Source organism: Platalea leucorodia (genome assembly GCF_965183815.1).
Source record: "Platalea leucorodia genome assembly, chromosome: 6".
Taxonomy (NCBI): Eukaryota; Metazoa; Chordata; class Aves; order Pelecaniformes; family Threskiornithidae; genus Platalea; species Platalea leucorodia.
The window spans coordinates 49,731,644-49,749,909 of record NC_138828.1 but is presented as its reverse complement, the minus strand read 5'-3'; the positions used below and the strand labels follow the sequence as shown (position 1 = coordinate 49,749,909).

The 18,266-nt window shown below is 37.7% G+C and overlaps 1 protein-coding gene across 7 annotated transcripts in view; it reads right to left on the bottom strand.

Annotated features, from left to right (window-relative positions):
• Positions 1-18,266, bottom strand: part of TENM3 (teneurin transmembrane protein 3) — a gene marked incomplete at its 5' end in the record, with an annotated part of 317,770 nt that overhangs the window by 135,830 nt on the left and 163,674 nt on the right. For all 7 annotated transcript variants that reach the window (XM_082316366.1, XM_082316360.1, XM_082316361.1 and 4 more), the window contains one exon: positions 829-1,066. In XM_082316366.1, coding sequence (XP_082172492.1) covers positions 829-1,066 — 238 coding nt within the window. The remainder of the gene's footprint in view (positions 1-828; positions 1,067-18,266) is intronic.

The following is an 18,266-nucleotide window of genomic DNA, read 5'->3' as shown; positions in this document are numbered from 1 at the left end:
AAACATAATTTAAAGGGATTCAAAGAATGAACTGAAGGGATTTCATAAACATTTTCAAGAATTACTGTCAGCTTCAATATAGTTAAAAATGCTCAGTTTGATGACTAAATTGGAATATTATGGCTTTCGTTAACAAAAAATTAGTGCTGATTGAGTGTTACATGAGTATTAATTAATCACTGTAGGTAAATTCAGCTCTGTGCCAGTAAGTGCTATAAAATTTTTTTATAGATCATTCTGCATCATACATCATTCTGCATCTAAAGAAGCTAGTGTCACTCTTTATATTAGCTGCTTCTTTCCTAGAGCCAGTTATCAATTCTAAAAGACAAAAAAGAATGAGGACAAATTTATCATTATACCAGAACTAAGTGAGTCCTTTTGTCTCACCAAATCCCAGACAAGTTTAATAAACACCTAGCCTCACATGGGTATTTCTTTAAAGGGACTAAGTATAAGAGTTAAAAAGTACTACTGAAAGTTCCTTGACATTCTATCTGTATGGCAGCATATATTTGACACATAACATATCTGGCAAGCACAGCAAGAAATTTCTTCAAACAGTCAAAAGTCACAGATTGTGAACAGGAAGGAAAATGCTTGTCTGGAAAAATTAATATATTCTCTGAGTCCAATTACTCTGCAATAGGCATTGTAAGGGAAAAGAGTGTAATTGTGGATTCTAGAAAGAGGACAGATTTTTCAGTACTGAAAAGTTTTCAGTTTTGTTTGCTGAATGAGGGGAAGTATTAGCTGCTGGTCATCTTTCATCAAGTTAAATGTTTTCTTTAGAAGTGCCACAGTCTGTAGTAGTACCTAAGTAATTACCTGCTTTCCAGTGGCGCATTACTGCCAAGGACCCAGCTGTCCTGCAGCTGGACTGACTCAGGTGTGGTTTGCAGCTCGGCGGGCAAAGCAGCCGGCGGGGCCGGACTCTGATTCCTCCTATTTGTCAGTGAGTTTCTGTTAAGTGAGGTGATGGATGGGTGATGCTGTGCTGAATGTTGCTTGTGAGAAGGTGGCAAAGGCTGCAGGGTCGACTGGCCTTGGTTATTTGGAGGTTGTTCTAAGAAGAAAGAAAATTAAAGTTCGTTATACACCATCTTAGCATTTGCTACAACCAAAGCAGAATGAGAAATTCAACATAATCCTATCATCTAATATATTTGCATATTATTCTATTAGCAGACATTCAGTGACATTCTCTAAGATCAAGTTTACCCTTGATACACCAAGTTCTAATTAATATACAACAGATGGTAAAATTGCTTTTGGTTTTAATTTGTTTCAGGTTTTTTTTTTAATCTGGTTTTATTAACACCTACAGAAAATAGCATCTGACAGATCCCCTAATGTGCCTTTAGATTTCAGCTTTTTTTAACAAACCAACCCTGAAATTAAATGGGTAATTTCAGTAGAACACAAAGGTTTTCGAAATGCATATAATCCCTATAATTATTTAATGGAGTTTTTTAAGCTTTATTTAACTGCAATAAATTATTACAAGCTAGTTGCTAAACAGCAGTAGACTACTCTAGTTTAGTGCATTTCAAATAAGGCAGATCTGCACTATGATCTGCTAATAGATGCTAAGTATTCTTTAGCAGAAGGTCACTCTGTGAAGCAGATGTTGCTTCATGGATATTTAACAGACTGAATCACATCTGATTACAACGTCAGAAGACTCATATACTTAATGACCGTCACATCCATTAGAACACACACAGAACAGATTTTCCAGTTTCACACTATGCAATATAACTACAGTTTGGAATAAGTCACAGGTGATCAGAGAGTCAGGCCATCAAAACAAAAGGAAATATTTTTTGACTTAACTGAAGCACATAACACCCATAAAGCTTAACACCAAAACCTCAAAACAGCAAAACCCACAATCAAATAACTCCATCAATGTTGGGTTTTAACAATCTGTTCTGTAAAATCAGTAGTAAATAAGTCATAAATAGAAGACAAACCTTGCCATACAACACAATGAACACAAAAAAACCTCAGAACACTTCATTTATCATGATTTAGCAATGACTGATGACACTTAAAAATGTAACACTTAATAATATGTAATTCAAATTGCAGTCTATTTCCTAAACTAATGTAGTAGAACAGGCTTAATAATATAAATGCAAGTCTTAAGCAGCGCAGAAGATACAGGGCCTGCATTTTGCTCACAGTATAAATGCTTTCATGTAGTTTTTAAATTAGTTGTTTGATCTTCATAAGCAACTCCCTGTTTGGAACTGGTTATAACTGCAAATTGTTACAAACCCAATAATATTACCTTGGTACAGAGAACACAAGAAAAGTATTTCTGTTGAAACAGATGTTTCCAATAACTTACAGGTGACTACTGTAAAAATAACTTAACAGTGAGTAATTTCTCATGTCATGAACATAAGAAAATTTGAGAATGTTAAGGAATAGACGTGCTAAGCTTAAACAGAAAATCCATCCTTTGCAATAATTTCCTTTCTGAGAACCCCATTCTCCTTTCCAGTTATTCCTCAGCCCATAGGCCAGCTACTCAGGCCACTGTTTGGGATGTATGTTATTCCCCCAGAAATTTACTATGAACCTACAGAGCCCTTCTGCTGTATAACATATAAACATTACTGACACTGAAACTACAGAGTAACATATAAAATTAATAGAGAGTTGTGGGACGAGCTTGTAACCGTAAGGCACAGGCTAGAAGGGACCTAAAAGAGCATAGCAAGTGCAACTTCCAAAAGACCACACGTCCTTAAAGCCCACTGTCTCTCTCCATAGGATGCTGCCAGGTGACATTTTCTAGTGTCCGAGGGCGACTTCAATTGGCAGGGATTCTACAGCCTCCAGAGAATCAGAAATGCCTGAAAAATCTGGAATGATTTATTCCTCATCTAATTGTGCAAGAGCTACAGGTAGAATTGAGCCTAACAAGATTAGATTTTCCATAAATCAATAGAGCTTAAATCTATATTCCTCTAAATTTCCTCAGCTCTATATTGTCATTCTGAATGAAGGATCACTGAGGACTGCTCTTTCGATCTTTTCTTCAATCTGCCAGATTTCCTGAATCCACAGTTCTTCTGATTGCCACACAATTTCTAACAGAAACTTCAATCTTGCACCACTGATTTGTGAGGAAGATATAATCATCACAACAGTCATGTTTTGAATGCTGTTGTTAAGTCAGAGCCAGATTCCTTTTTTTTTACTCCTCTTTCAAGGAGTTAATAGCTAAAGAACAGCTTTCAGTATTACTGCAACTTTCACACAAAGATACCAGTCTTACGTAGTAACTAAGCCTCTCGACATCCCTGTGACACTATGAAAATATTCTCATTGCACATGCAGGGAAACTGAGGCGTATATGTGAAGTGATTCACACCGGTCTCCTGAGAAATCAGCATCACAGTTTTTTTGTTTTTCATAATTAAGGAACTGATAAAGACACTGGGAGTTTCTTATAGACTATCAGCAAGAAGAAAGAGCATTCAAATCTGATAAAGCGCAATTGTGTTGAAATACTTAAGAACTACTGCAGAAAGCTACAGTTGCTTTGCTTTAAATTGGATTTTAAATGCTATCCTAATTGATTTAATCTCAACGAGAATTTCTGGTGTACAGTAAAAATAAGCAGGTATAGGTACAGGTGGACTTAAATCTAAAAATTATAAGTTTTAATTAAAACTTTCTTGTTTGGTCTAGACCTTAATGACTGTAGAGCAATCCCATTCATCTTAAAGAGAAGATTTCTGCAGCAAGAAGCAAATGTAAATTGGCCCAGCAACCAGCCTGTGCATTCAAGTTGTTCAGGTGCAACAAAAAAAGCCCCACATTTCTGAGGCATTTGCTGCATAAGTCAGCATCAGATAATTATGCATGCGAACATATGTACAGAACTCAGAAAAGTCACAAGAAATCGGGCAGAAAGCTGTCTTACTACAGTTATATGAATTTTTCAAAACGTATTTAAATTGTTATTTACCCTAGGGAACCACAGTGAAGCAAAGCAGCCATTTCAATTGTAGAGGTAAATTATATGCACTCTGTAGCCTTTCACAAAACCTTTTTCTCTTTTCTTTTTCAAAAAGTAATTTACATTTAATTAATTTTATCATTTAATTGTTACAGAATTTGAACAGCATATGAAAGAATACAGAAAAACGCATATGTGAAAGCAAAAAGTAAGGAGAGAGAGACATTTACGATAACTACTGCCATTTGGGGGAAAGGGGTTAATTCAGAAGGAGAAAAGCAGACCAAGTATCCATGAAAAAAAGTAATTTGTTGCACATGTTGTGTGATAGCCTTTCTATAACAGACGGATCACTGAGACCTGTCAGCTAGCTACTCATCTAGGAAAAAGAGGTGATTTCCATTTGATAAGGATTAGGCTTTATAATAGTGTATAATTAATGTTAACTTTGAGTTTCCATGACAAACACAAAGGCGAAGACTTCCATTATGATATAAACATTTCAAATGTGAACATAATGTAATTCAATATCTATGTCTGCGAGAGTCTTAACCCTTTCTAGTCAGGTTGCTCCTTTTTTCCTCTCTCTTTAGGAGAATCTCTGCCATGGTAAAGCAAATATCCACAACATATACCAGAAATAAGCAGCTGGAGTAGACTGAATGTTTTAGAAAACTGGTAACAAAAAAGATAACCTTTCATTTCCAGGTCGCTGGTCCCTGGACTGCTAGCCCCTGATTGCTAGCAGTCAAAAATAATTTCTGAAAGAACTCGTTTGATTTCCTCAACAAAACACATTGATGGACTTGAAATTTTACATAATTGACACATGGACATACCTCCAAGAGTACTGTAAGCAGAAGTGGGATTTACCTTGGAAATCCCTGCAAATCGAAGAGAGTGGGTATTATGGCTTAATTATTCCTAGAGCTCCCAAAGGAGCTCTTTTTTTTAAGTCCCTGCTTACAGAGGGGTAAGACAGGCTACCTGCACCAGTACGGCCAGGGCTTCAGTGATTCTGCAGGCAAGTAAAACCACTCACTCCAGAAGTCTCTGGTCTAGGAAGACCTTTCATGAGAAGCCGTATTTAACTAATGAAAACAAAAAGAAGGCTATAGGTTTAGAGAAACATTGCATATTTAAGTGTTAATTTGTAATTAGGCAGATCAGTCTTTTGAATGAACCACTGCTCCAGTGTACTTTTTCTGCCAAGGTGCGCAAGACTCTAAGTTTCCTTACTGATCGTTTACTACAAGCTATAGTGGCAATCCAAGATAACTTGCTGATCTGCTCATTTTGTGGTTAATCCCAAGTATTTGTTTAACCTTACCCATGTCGAAATTGGCTCTGCCCTGCTAACTGCTTTAAGGATCCATACCACACACTCAACCCAAGGAATGAGGTGACACAGTGCCTACCACCACCACAGGAGAGCCCTTTCACTTTGATTTGTTGCCAGCCTGCACTACCCCTTTCTGCTTGCTCTACAATTCATGGACATACAGATGGAAAGAGAATTAACCTGCAGTCATTGCTGCTGATGTCCTCTTGAAGCACTCTGTGCTTCTGTGCTACCTACGTGGTGACAAGAATGTGGAGAAGTGACAAGGACACTTTGATCAAGATATGCATCTTGTGTGTGTGTGTATACACTATTATAATATAAAATGGGAAAAAGTCATACAAGTAGCTTGATCAAAGCAGGCCAATGTTTGTCTCCTCATAAGTACACTGCCTGTAGGGTCTGACAACCTGTCAAACGACCCAGGAGTGAGAAACTACCAGGGAATTTAACTAGAGGATATGCTCTGAAAAATTGCATTGCCTTGCTTATGCATCCTATGTTTGGAAGAAATGATGTCCTAGTTTTGGCTGGGATAGAGTTAATTTTCTTCACAATAGCTGGTATAGTGCTGTGTTTTGGATTTAGGATGAGAATAATGTTGATAACACAGGGATGTTTTAGTTGTTGCTGAGCACTAAGTCAAGGACTTTTCTGTGTCTCACCCCACCCCACCAGCGAGTAGGCTGGGGGTGCACAGGAAGCTTGGAGGGGACACAGCCAGGACAGCTGACCCCAACTGACCAAAGGGATATTCCATACCGCATGATGTCATGCTCAGCATATAAAGCTGGGGGAAGAAGAAGCAAAGGGGGAATATTTAGAGTGGTGCTGTTTGTCTTCCCAAGTAACCGTTACACATGATGGAGCCCTGCTTTCCTGGAGATGGCTGAACACCTGCCTGCCGATGGGAAGTCGTGAATGAATTCCTTGGTTTGCTTTGTTTGCATGTGGGGCTTTTGCTTTACCTATTAAACTGCCTTTATCTCAACCCACGAGTTTTCTCACTTTTACTCTTCTGATTCTCTTCCCCATCCCACTGTGAGGGGAGTGAGTGAGCTGCTGGGTGGTGCTTAGTTGCTGGCTGGGATTAAACAATGACAAATTAATAAAGAAAACCTGAATTTTGTTATTCACATTACACATTTTTCTTTAAATCTCAACACTATTTTACTTTTTAAAGAGAAATAAAGGTTTCAGCTGTGAAAGGGAAGAAAGACTTATTTGATTCTGGAGAAACTCAAAACGGTCTCATGGTGCACACATGGTTAAGTGTCTCAGTTCTACCAAATGGCAAGAGGAGAGTAGTAGCATGAGCTCCCTCGAGGGCAGCAGGATAGTCCCTAACACATAACATCAGTATTTTAAACCACTAATTACATGTTGATAATTTCCCACATCCTATAATATAAGGAAGCTGTTCTTTACCAGTTAAATATGCGCTGGAAGACAAAGAAATGAGTCAAATGAGCACAATGAGCACAAAAAATGCAATCTTTAGGAACTGAAGAAAAAAATATTTTTACCAATGTCTTTCAGTTGTGTCTTTCAGATGTGCTATCTACACGAGTATTACTTCAGGTTAAAGGTACACCTGTAACTTTGTCTTTCCATTTCGCATCCATTTAGCAAAGTATTTCCCATCAACAACTTCATACTGATAATATCTGTGCATGCTCACCTACGTTTTATAATTCAGTTCTCCATAATGTTTTAGAAATCTTATTGCAGCAAACAGAAACCATCAGTTACTAACAATCTTTTCACAAAAACTTTCTAAAGTACATGGACTGAACTCTAAACTTACTTGAAAGGCAGAATTTTTTGTCCCTGGTATTTTTAGAATAAACAAGCTAAAAAGCCATATACCCTATATGATATGTGACCCTGTGAAGATAGACAAAATAACTTTCTATTTTATGGCATTTACTTTGAAAATCTGATTAAGATAGATGTCTCTAGTTTGTAATTCTTCAATGTCATGTTGTCATAGTTCCCATCAGCAAGATGCTTTAAAGGCTTTCGATTAATATTGCATGCCAGAACTGAAATTACATCCTTTGTCGTTTAGTTCTTAATGGTGCAAGTGATATCTATCAAGTAGTGTTTTATGAAGCATGTGTGATTTTTATTACAGGCTGTTTTCACAAATCTTCTTCAGGTTTCATAAAGACTGTTCATGGTTCACAACAAATATGCCCTGCATTTAAAATCGTGCCAATTCTCAAATGCAAAATAAAACTTGGATTTTTCAGTGAGGTTTATCAATAGAACAAAAACTCTTCCTTAATTTAAATCTGTATACAATCATCTTAATTAGCAATGCAAAAATACTACTGTAAGCCCCTCAACTCTGCATGAGAACTACACAGTAAAAAACCCCAAACAACAACAACAAATGCAATCATGTATTATTTTCACAAGTAACAGGTTATGTCTGCCAAATGTTGTAAGTGCCTTAATTTTTAAAATGGAGGTGACACACAGATAAATCAGAAGACGCAACATTCCCCCGTAATCCAGCTACAACAGAGATTTTCACTTGCAGCACCCACCTTTGTAAAACAAGATGCATATAGTTAAAACTTCTACAATTTACTGGACACCAGATAGTTAGGGGCAGTCGAGAAGGAGTTTTAGGGTTGGTTATTTTTGGTCAACCTGCTGTTTAAACAAAAACGTACAAAGTCGATAAAACTTAAGTCTTAGAGGACGTATGAACAGAACATATTTTTCAAATAGTGTTTTGTCCAAAGACATAAAGAGGTTTCTCTTGATACCTAACAGAGTAAGGCAAATACACTGCAGGAAGAAATACTGCCCATTGAGAAGTAAGCGGGCATTTCTTCCACAGATGGTGGTGAAAGGAAAATCGGAGGATTTACTTCTGAAAGGTTTATTAAATGTTGTTTCCACTCTCTGTTGTTCACTGTGGGAACTGAACCAGCTCACTTTTAAAACATTTTTTCCATTAGCTGGAATCGATTCTCAAAGCATTCCAACATATCTACCTCCAGCCTGCAACTGCTCCATTAACCCCTTCAATAGATGTGTAACATACAGTCAATATTACAGCAGGCAAAATCTGTTTAATTTAAATACCGTATGACACATGCCTTCTTGCCCATGGTACCATATAAGAGACCAGCTAACAAAGGGTAGTTACAAAAGCATATGGGGTGAAAGAGCTCATGTTGGGAGAACAAATTCACCTGGATCAAGGAAAACTGATGATGCTGCTGTCATCCACAAGACAGACATTTTAAGTAACAAAGTAAACTGAAACTTTGCAGGTTTTCAACTGAGTTGAGGATGGCTTAATCACCTTATGAAAGCTGAAACAGAGATAAATATTTCAGCTTCAGTGAAAAAAGCTATCGTGGAACTAGTTCAGCAAACAACCTTCCTAATAGTGGCCTCTTTATCCCCAGAGGGATTTAAAAAGAAAGATGAAAAAAGAAAAGTACAGAAACACTGTTAAAGTAAATTGAAATATAACCTGCTGGGGTAACATACTTATGATCTCGCATTACGAGAAAAAAAAATAAAAAAGATAACATAAAACGCATGATGGCAACTAGGCACACAGAATGAACCAGAAGCAACTTACTTACAATCCTGCTGCCATATTATGCAAACACCGTCTCCTTCCACCCCAGGCTAACCCACACAGTAGTTAGCAGGGACACTAATAGACATTATTTCTATTTTCTTTTTAGGACCTGAGGTCTGTGAAACTAAACAGAACCCCCCAGTGGTAAAACGTCATTGACTTATCTCCAACAATTTACTTGTAGATCAAACTGGGAAAAGATGCTATCACACGGTGAGATATGACAAAAGCTTCCTCATTTGAGACATAAAAACGACATTCAGCTTACATTATGCAGACACTAAAAACGTAGTAACGCAACTTCTAGTGGTGTGCTCCTGGCCTGGCTTCCCTGGGGCTGGGGATCACCAAGCCCATAGGCTTCACTTAAAGTCACGCTCGTTTCTATTCAGGATAGACTCTTCTGCATCTTCGTAAATCAGATCATCCTTCTTCCTTGTTTAGAGTCAGCAGTGAGAAAGTTATGCAATTATTGCTAGCTTCAGATAATAATCTTCGCTGATAACTCATGGAAGTCAGTGGAGAAATACATTTTGAGTTCACGAATTGAAGGCTAGCTTTTTAACCAGAGAATTCAGGTTTTCATTGAAAGGAAACAAAACATGAAACAAAAACGGAGAAGTCCAGCTGAAAGACTTTGTAGGGGGAGGAAAAATTCAGCTTTCCAAAATGCTGACAGGGGACTGGAATGAATCTGAATATTCTTTAAGAACATAGCCAAAACCTGCCTGTAAAACAGAGGTAAAATGATGTGGAGTATCCCATTTCTCGCTTTGCTCATCTGGCACCTTATGTTTATACCAAATACATACAACCATTTAATTTTGACTGCAAAAATTGTGATTTATAAAAAAAAGAAGTACCATGCTTCAGCTGTAAGCTGAGTAGGTTCTATAATCCCGATTCAGGCAAAATGACAGTGTGTTAAAATATATGTACTCATTTCATACCACATGTTTACTTGGAGTGTGGTATGGATTGCGAAGTTTGATGTATGACTTCTTAATAGATTTCCTAGCATTTTCAAGTGTTAGATAATTTTGGTTCCTATCCAAAATCATTAATCCAAAGTGAACTACGACTGTATGTTTTTCTTTGTCTTCTGATTTTATTTCTTAACACTTCCAAGAAAAACAATTTGCCAAAGCTATTTACTTTAGAAGCACAATTACTACTGTACAGGTTAAAAAACCCCAAACTTTCAAAACCTTTAACCTGAAAAAATACACTCACAAGTCATGATTACATAATGCTTACAGCTGACACAACCAGTGCTGCAAAAAACCTGCCTTTCTTCACAAAAAATAAAATAGCATGTAAAGGCTCTTTTACTACTTACTAAACCTGACTTTTACTGACATATGGCTGACATTCATGAAGAAGGAGCAAACCACTAGATTTCCTGAATTCCAAGAGCCGAGGGGAAAATTCTTCACTAATTAAGTCAACTGAATTTTTCTCATGTACTTGTTAAGGTTAATGGCGCCTCTTGAACATTGCGTAAACTTACAAATCCAAAAGCAGTTTGAAAGGCCCCCAAATTAGTTCATTATGAGCGATGAAATTCTTGACCAATTTCTGCATGCTCAGCCTTGTCTGGGAACACAAGGCCACACTAATAAAACCTGTGAAAGATAAGCTAGGAATGGGAAAACACAATATAAAACTTCTAAGCACAAATAGGTGAGTTTGTTTCATCAGATTTGAAAGAACTCAGATAAGAGAGATTCATGTTTTGCTTTGGAGGAAATGAAAAAGGAACAGGGGCAATGAGATGAAAAGAAAACCATGGGGGAAAAATAGTAGAATTGCACAGAAAAGAGGTTGAATGAATAATACACGGAGGAGATGCAAATGTGAACAGCTGAGAGAAAAATTCTAAGAAAAATGAGAAAGCATACACAGTTCTATTAGAAAATCATAACAACCAAATGTTTATGGAAAACACAGAAATGAGATGTTTACTCTACAGCCTTGACTTTTAAAAACAGAGTTTAATCCTCGCCTCTAGAGTTAAAGGTAAAAATTCTGCAGCTTGGGCCTTAGAGCAAGAGAGAAATAAAGCAATGGGTCACCAAATGAATTTTTGTCTCCAGATCAATTAATTGATCTACCTGTTATCAAGCGTAAGGAATATGCAGATCATGAGAGAGAGCAAAAGAATAGGGAACCAAGCTTTCAAAATAGATTTTAAATACTTTTTTCTCCTAACTGTGTCAGGGATGAGAAACGCATAAGAGGGGGAGGCCTCCACAAGTGCAAACTGAGGAACTATTGTTCTCTAATGACTTTAAATAAGCTTTTTAGGCTTACATGTGAATTAGAATTTTGCTCTTCCTCCTTACATTAAAAAAAAACCACCAAACCCTCTTGATTTTAGCACAATATTATTCTATTCTAATGACAATCAATTCTAGTTAGGTATCAATCAGAAGAACAAATCCATTGCAAAAGATTTCTTAAAAGATGTTCTGGGTTTCCAGTACAGCTGCTTCCCTTTTCAGAAGGAAGATAAGAGTCATTAACCCTCAAATCAAACATAAACTTCGAATTGCTAACAGTTGAAACAAAAACTACCTTTCAGTCTGACTGTCTCAGTTCATGTAACTTATCAACAAAACTTTCCCATATCTAGCATAGCATTGGAAGTCAATCTATGATAATTTCAGAGGTATCAGTGGACACAGAAAGTGATTTAATTAGACATTTGTATGTGTTCACTATTTATTCTGCAAATGCTGTGAAGGACAGCAGTATGCTGAGCAGCTTAAAGAGACTGTACTATAATTAATGATAATAAACAATTATGTCCAATAATAAGCAAAAAAGTTAGGGGGGAAATTCCATAAATATTTTTTTAAATGTGTAAAACACAGGAAATTGTGAAGATCATTCTTACATTTAAATTCCATATATATTTTCATAAATGACTGTAGGCTTTGCCTTTTCCTGTACATATTTTCATTATGTCCTAGTTGTGTTGCTGCTCCAAAGCTGTTTCCAGTAGGTGAGCTTTCACATCAGTTTCTAGCTAAACTTTACAGCTTCTCGCCTGAACCAAGCTCCTTAAAAAACCATTGCTGATTCATGTCGTAGTAAGCTCTTCCTTTTAATAACACTGCTGTAGTTCTAAGACAGACACTGACAGAACAGATAAAAGGTAGAGAAATCACAGCTCACAACTACACCCTTTGATTTAAGTAGCCAACTAGATAGTATACACATAAAGATCCAAAAAGAGCAGAGCTAAAATACATGTTTTTAAGCGATGGCAAAAATACAGAAATAAGCACAAAGTAAATCACCACCATGGTGCAGTGAAAAGTGTTGAAAACTCCCATATACTGTTAGCAAATACAAGTTTAATTCCACAATGCTCCTGCCTTCCAGGCCATTGTACCAGCAAAAGAGACGTTGCTGTTTCTTCTGGGGTAAGCAAAGGCTAAATAAAATGATTCATTACAATTCTATGCCCTTCTGGCAGAATTATAGATTCTGCATATTATTTAGTTCTTAAAAAAAGATTGCTCTGAAGCCTCTTAATAGTAATCTAATTTCTACATAAACAGAATTTCAGTTTCAAATGATTTAATGTGCAGAAGGTGCGTAAACTCCTTTTAAACCTAACAGCTGCCATTTCACCAGTAACAAATTTGGAAAAGGGTTTCTTGGTATGCTGGGAGAGCGCTTACAAAGACAGCTTGCTCACCATGTAACACTGCTGATTTATAAAGCAAGCTGTGCAACAGTCAAGGGGGGCAAGATCTTACACAGACATAGAGCCAGAGGAGATCTGAATCGCTGGAGTCCCTGGAAGCCTGCTGCCTTCTACTCACGGGGAAACACCTCTTTATTTCTAGCACAATCACGCCCGCTCTGCCTGAACACGTTTCCCCGGTCCATCTTCTGGTTAAACTATCATGTGGGAAAATGCCTTTCTTTTTGTCTTCTGCTGTAACCCCAATGCTGGTGACAAGCAACCCGTGTGTGGGGGTGGTATGTGATTGCGAGGGAAACAGATGGTCTCAGGCAGAGAAGTCTGATATTTAACACGCTTTTGTAACTACTACCAGGGGCTAAAAACAAACATTTCAGGAGGGAGAATTGTCTCGCGGTAAGACCGCAGCGGAGTAAGTCAGGAAATCTTTTTTTTTTATTCCTGGCACAGCCAGTGGCTTACGGTGTGATCACAAGCAAACGAGAGCCTTTGTATGTCCAGCGGTCTCACCGCCGAAGCTGGTTAATGATATCTGCCAAGGTGCAGGGGGCTTCAGCAATCAATTGCGTGCCCAACAGCTCTGTGCTGCACTTCAAAGATGTTCTATGGGAGAAACTTGAACAGATATGGCAGAGGTGAGTAAAGGTCCTCTGCCCTCAGACTGAATTTACGATGAAGAGCGCACAGACCAATGTGTTTGCGGAGAGAAGCAGGAAGGGTACGCTTTGTATTCTGCTGAGGGGTGACCCCCACACTGCTGCCAAAGTGGGGAATGGGAGGGGATATTCAGAATATCAGATTTTTTCTGATATGGGTCAAGTTTCCATCACTTTTCCACAGAGAGAGCCTGTGGGTGGGGAAGTGCATGCAACCCATCCCACCTGCTCCCTGCAGAACTCCCTGCAGCCCAATTTCCCTAGCTCCGTGCAGGTGTAAGCATGAAAATTTCATGCGTGCACCCTTCCCCAAGGTGTGAGGTTTCACAGGTTACATGAGGCATTACAGGAGAACATTCCGTCTTCCATAAAGATAAACCAACGTCATAAATAAGGTAACATTTTCAGCAAAAGCTACTGGGCTGCTTCATAGCCTCAGGTGAATTAAGTCTATTAGAGAGATTCACACTTTGGAAATACACATCTAAAGAAAATAAATACAAACAAACAGTGAAGACTTTGAGGTACATTAGCTGCAAAAATTACCTCAGAAGCAAATGCTTTTAGAAGCTGCAAACACAGACATTTAGTAGCATTTCTGAAAGCTGAAAGTCCAAATAGCTGTCAGCAACTCTACCAGCAAGTGTAAGTTATGTACAACAGCAAGCCAACAGATTATCAAGATAACAGAAGCACTGATTAATTGTGTAGCCTAAACTGGGAACAAAAACAGGGTAAAGCCCTGTATGTGTGAATATTTATTTTTAAATAGGTATGTTTTGGTTCCAAATTTTCCTCTTTTAGTTGTTACTATTTAATAATAATCATCGAATCAAATTGCTCTTTTAATTTTTTAGAACCTTTAAAAGTAAAAACCTGACTAGTAGATAGCCTCAAAAAGACTTTCCAAATGTCTAAATACCAATGAGATACTTATCAGAGGCTAAGAGCTATTTTAGAGTTTGCTGCAACAGTTACAAAATAAGATGCTTGCATCGCAATATTCTTCCACAACAGCACAAACTTCCAGCCTAGACTCCAAAATATTTTATAGATCTCAGTAAAGTTTGGGTGAGGACCTTCTAATGAATTTTGGTAAGTATGGACTTCTTCATGGCATGTTACATGTATTATACGCTCTTCTTTAAAGACAATTGGAAAATCGGAAGAATTTTCACATTCAGCGATTTCTATTCAGAAACTTTTCCAATTGTACAGGGCTTCTCAAAAAGGCAAGGAATAATTTATCTTCAAAATATCTAACCAGCTACCAGCCAGACCTCAATATGCTGGAAGTCTACAGACACAAGAAGAAACTTAAGCCCTCATCCCATGAAGGGCTATAGTTATACTTGTTCTGGAACTCAGATGGCTGTGGTTGCTGGCATGCAAAAAGTCTACCCTTGGCCAACAGACAACTACAAGGATGAGCATGTCGTGGTTTTGACTAGCTCTGACAATAACCAGGGGGATCAGTCAGACTGGTAGGAGAGTATATAAAAGGAAGGCACTTCCAATGCCCCTGGGCCCCATGCTTCATTCAAGCTCAGAGACCTGACATAAATCTTCTTCATTATTTCTTTCCAGTAGGACCCTTGTAGCTTCTTTAAGTAAATGCCAGTTGATTATTGTTTATCATGTCTCCAAAACATGAAGTTGCAGAAAAACATCCCATCTGCCAGAGGCATAATTCCTGCTTTACGACTGTTTATATTCAATCCTCACCCAAATGTAGGCCATGGGGACACTACTGAATATTCCTCATGCTATGAGAATACAGATGAAAATCGTTTGCTTGGGCCATCAAAATACGTGACTCATATACGGAAGTAAGAGATGATGGTAGCTCTTCTCTAGCAAATCCCAAGAAAGAAATTTGATGACTGATGTGCTGCTGCTTATGCCAGTGTGGTTTTCTGTAACAGTTACATGCACAGCTAATGTCACGTCAGTTTTCATAGTCCCAGCTGGTCAACTCATCAGGTTTGTGTACAACGGGATGTGTGACCTCCCCCTAAATGATAAACTCTCCAGATATTCTAAGTCACATTTGTACTGGGTACAGATCTTTGCTGAATGCAGGCAAAGATGCTAGATTTACTCCCCTAGAGTTAGTGCTCAGGTGTTTAATGGCCGAGTCTTTCGCTACCACCAGTAGTTTCAATAAGCTTTTTAATAGTTTCTTCTTCCTGATAAAACCAGAAGAATTCTGGTTACTGGTATACATGCCATAAAGGCCAACCCCAGTTGCTGTCTGTCTCTTCTAGATCAGAAACAACTTTCACTGAACAGAGAGATGCATTTTGAGTCTTCTTTTGATTTGTGCACACAGAACAAGAGGGAATGGCAGACTACTTTCTATGCAGATGGGTTTTTCCCCACTTAGAGAAAGTATCCTCAGTGTCTATCAATTAGTTGCTTAAGGCCATTTCATTAAGGACTGAGCTTAACCATATCCGCCATTCTTCTACTGTATTTACTTATCTTTTTTGGCGGTGACAGGAAAACACACACACACACACAAATCATTACCGAGCAAATAAAAACTTACTTGAAACGCAAACCTCAAGAAAGTATATTCAAGCAAGCTACTAGGTTCAGTCTCACTGCTATGACAGTAAGAAGGTCCCTCTTGACCCATGATTTCTTTTGCCCTTGGGAACACATTGAGGAGCATGCGGGTCTAGGAGAAGCATCTACTCTTACAGAATAAAAGAATAATTCATGTTGTCTTTGATATTTGCAGCACTGTTACAGCTCTTGGAACATGAATACTTTGCACTATACTCTAGGTATTTGTGCATATGCATACAAAATTACTGTTAATAAAAATATAAATGTGTCAGATGAAGGCCATTTTAATACTACTTTATTAATATCTATTATACTTGTGACGTGTCCTTGCTATTTACTAGAACTCAAGTGAGAAGTTACTGTGTCTAGTGTCGCCTGTGATAATTTACATCTCCCTAGGGATAAGGGTGCTAAGCTTTCTTCAAACCACTTACTCTTGGCACCAAAACTGAGCAAATACAGCTATGTCTCACACTTTGTCTTTTAAGGATGTGGCATGTTTATTACTTGCAAGATGAAAATGACTCCTGCAATGATGATTTAAAATCACTGGGTTCAGACAAAAAACAAAGTACTGGCTATAAATGACAAACTTTAATTTGTATATAGCTCCTATCTCCACGGCATGTAAGCACAAAAGTCCCAGGCAGGAAAGTATTCTTTTCTTGCTCTTCCTCTTAGCAGGACAGAGGTACTATGGAAATTTCAATCAAGAGTTTGGAAAAGTTTCCACAAACATTTTGCTTCTGTACTAACAACTACTGGGTATTGACCTAGAAGTTATTATTTAAATTCAATTGCAGACACAAGGCACAACGATAAGCTGCAACCTTCAGAACTGCAAGAGTAGCTAATAAAGCTTGTTTTAGACTTGCAACTTGTAAAATCATAGACTTAGTCCTGCATTGCACATGCCTAACACGTAATTGCAGAATTCACAGCAGCTTGGAAAAAAAACTCAAAACACTAAGAACAAACCCAAAACTTCAATAACCAACTATGTGCATAAGCGTAATTAGGAAATTGGTCTTCAGCTGCAAAACGAAAAAGTAACACTGAATGCATAAAGCTGCCCAGTAAAATATATTCATTGCATCAAATGAAGGATATGATAATTACAAGTACTTTCCATAAATCTGAAAAGTAATGTAATAGAAAATAAACAGCCAATAAAATATGAATAATTTGGAAAAAAATAATTCAAGCTATTACTTCTGAAATACAAAATTATATTGGTCTCATTAATCAGTTCAGAGTGTTGTATTAATGAATGGAAATTACTTCCTTGTAAGGTGTTTCTTTTACAAGGTAGTTTCTTTTACAGAGTCAATGTGTCTTCTTTCTACATACTGAGTAAGAACACAAAAGAAAGTATCTGTAATTAAAAAATTTAAAAGGGTATACAGATTTGAAGGATTAAATGTGAAACTCTGTTTTTTCTTTCTCTTTTTTCATTTTTTTATGTGAATGACTGTAAATCTTAATATACCCTGGGTAATTCGCATTGTTCTGCTACACAGTATCTTATTGCACCATACATGTAATAATGACATACTGAACATATGGTTGAGAAATATGATTGAGAAATTCCTAGACTGATAAACTGATAATATAATCACAAGCAAAATTCTCATGAGTTTCTAAAATAAGACAGGAGATTAAAAAATAATTATAAGTTATTTTCCTTGTGCGTTAAGAAAAGCAACTTGAATATTACCCTCCTCTTTTTTTTTTTTTTTGAGAAATAATAGGCTCTAGGCAATGAAATCCCTTAAAAATGCAAACATCTGGGGAAGGAAAAAAAAAAAAAAAGCACAATGGCAAATGTGTAGAGATAACCACTCAGACATGTCAAAGATGTTTCTACTAGCATACCATAGAAGAAAAAAAACATGAAGAAAGAATGGTGGAAGGATGTTTAAAAAAAAAATGGAGAAAAAAGACTGACAAGGGAAGGATGAAGGCACCCAAGAAGAACTTCTGCCCTAGGACATAAAAACAGCATCCTGTTTTTGCAATTTGGTTCAAAGAGCAGTTCTGGGTTTTTTCTGACCATGTTCCAGGTTGCCTCAGAACTATACTGCTTGTATTTTCTTTCCTTTGAAGTAGACTGGTCCCAACCACACTACTAGAGCATTGGAAGAGATCCTGGGATTGGTTATCTATGCCACAGACATTTATCTGCTCTGCATTACGATGCCAGCTAATTCCCCCTGACCACTCAAGCTCTCTGGAAACCACGAGCACAACCAGAGGGCTGCTTTGCAGGGCTGCCATACTGGTGCTTGGCGGGTATGCGGCTGAGGGCACTGTGCACCCCGGAGCAGATGAGAAGGCACGTCAGGTCCACTCAGACACTGCTGGATGACTACTTAGGCTGCTGG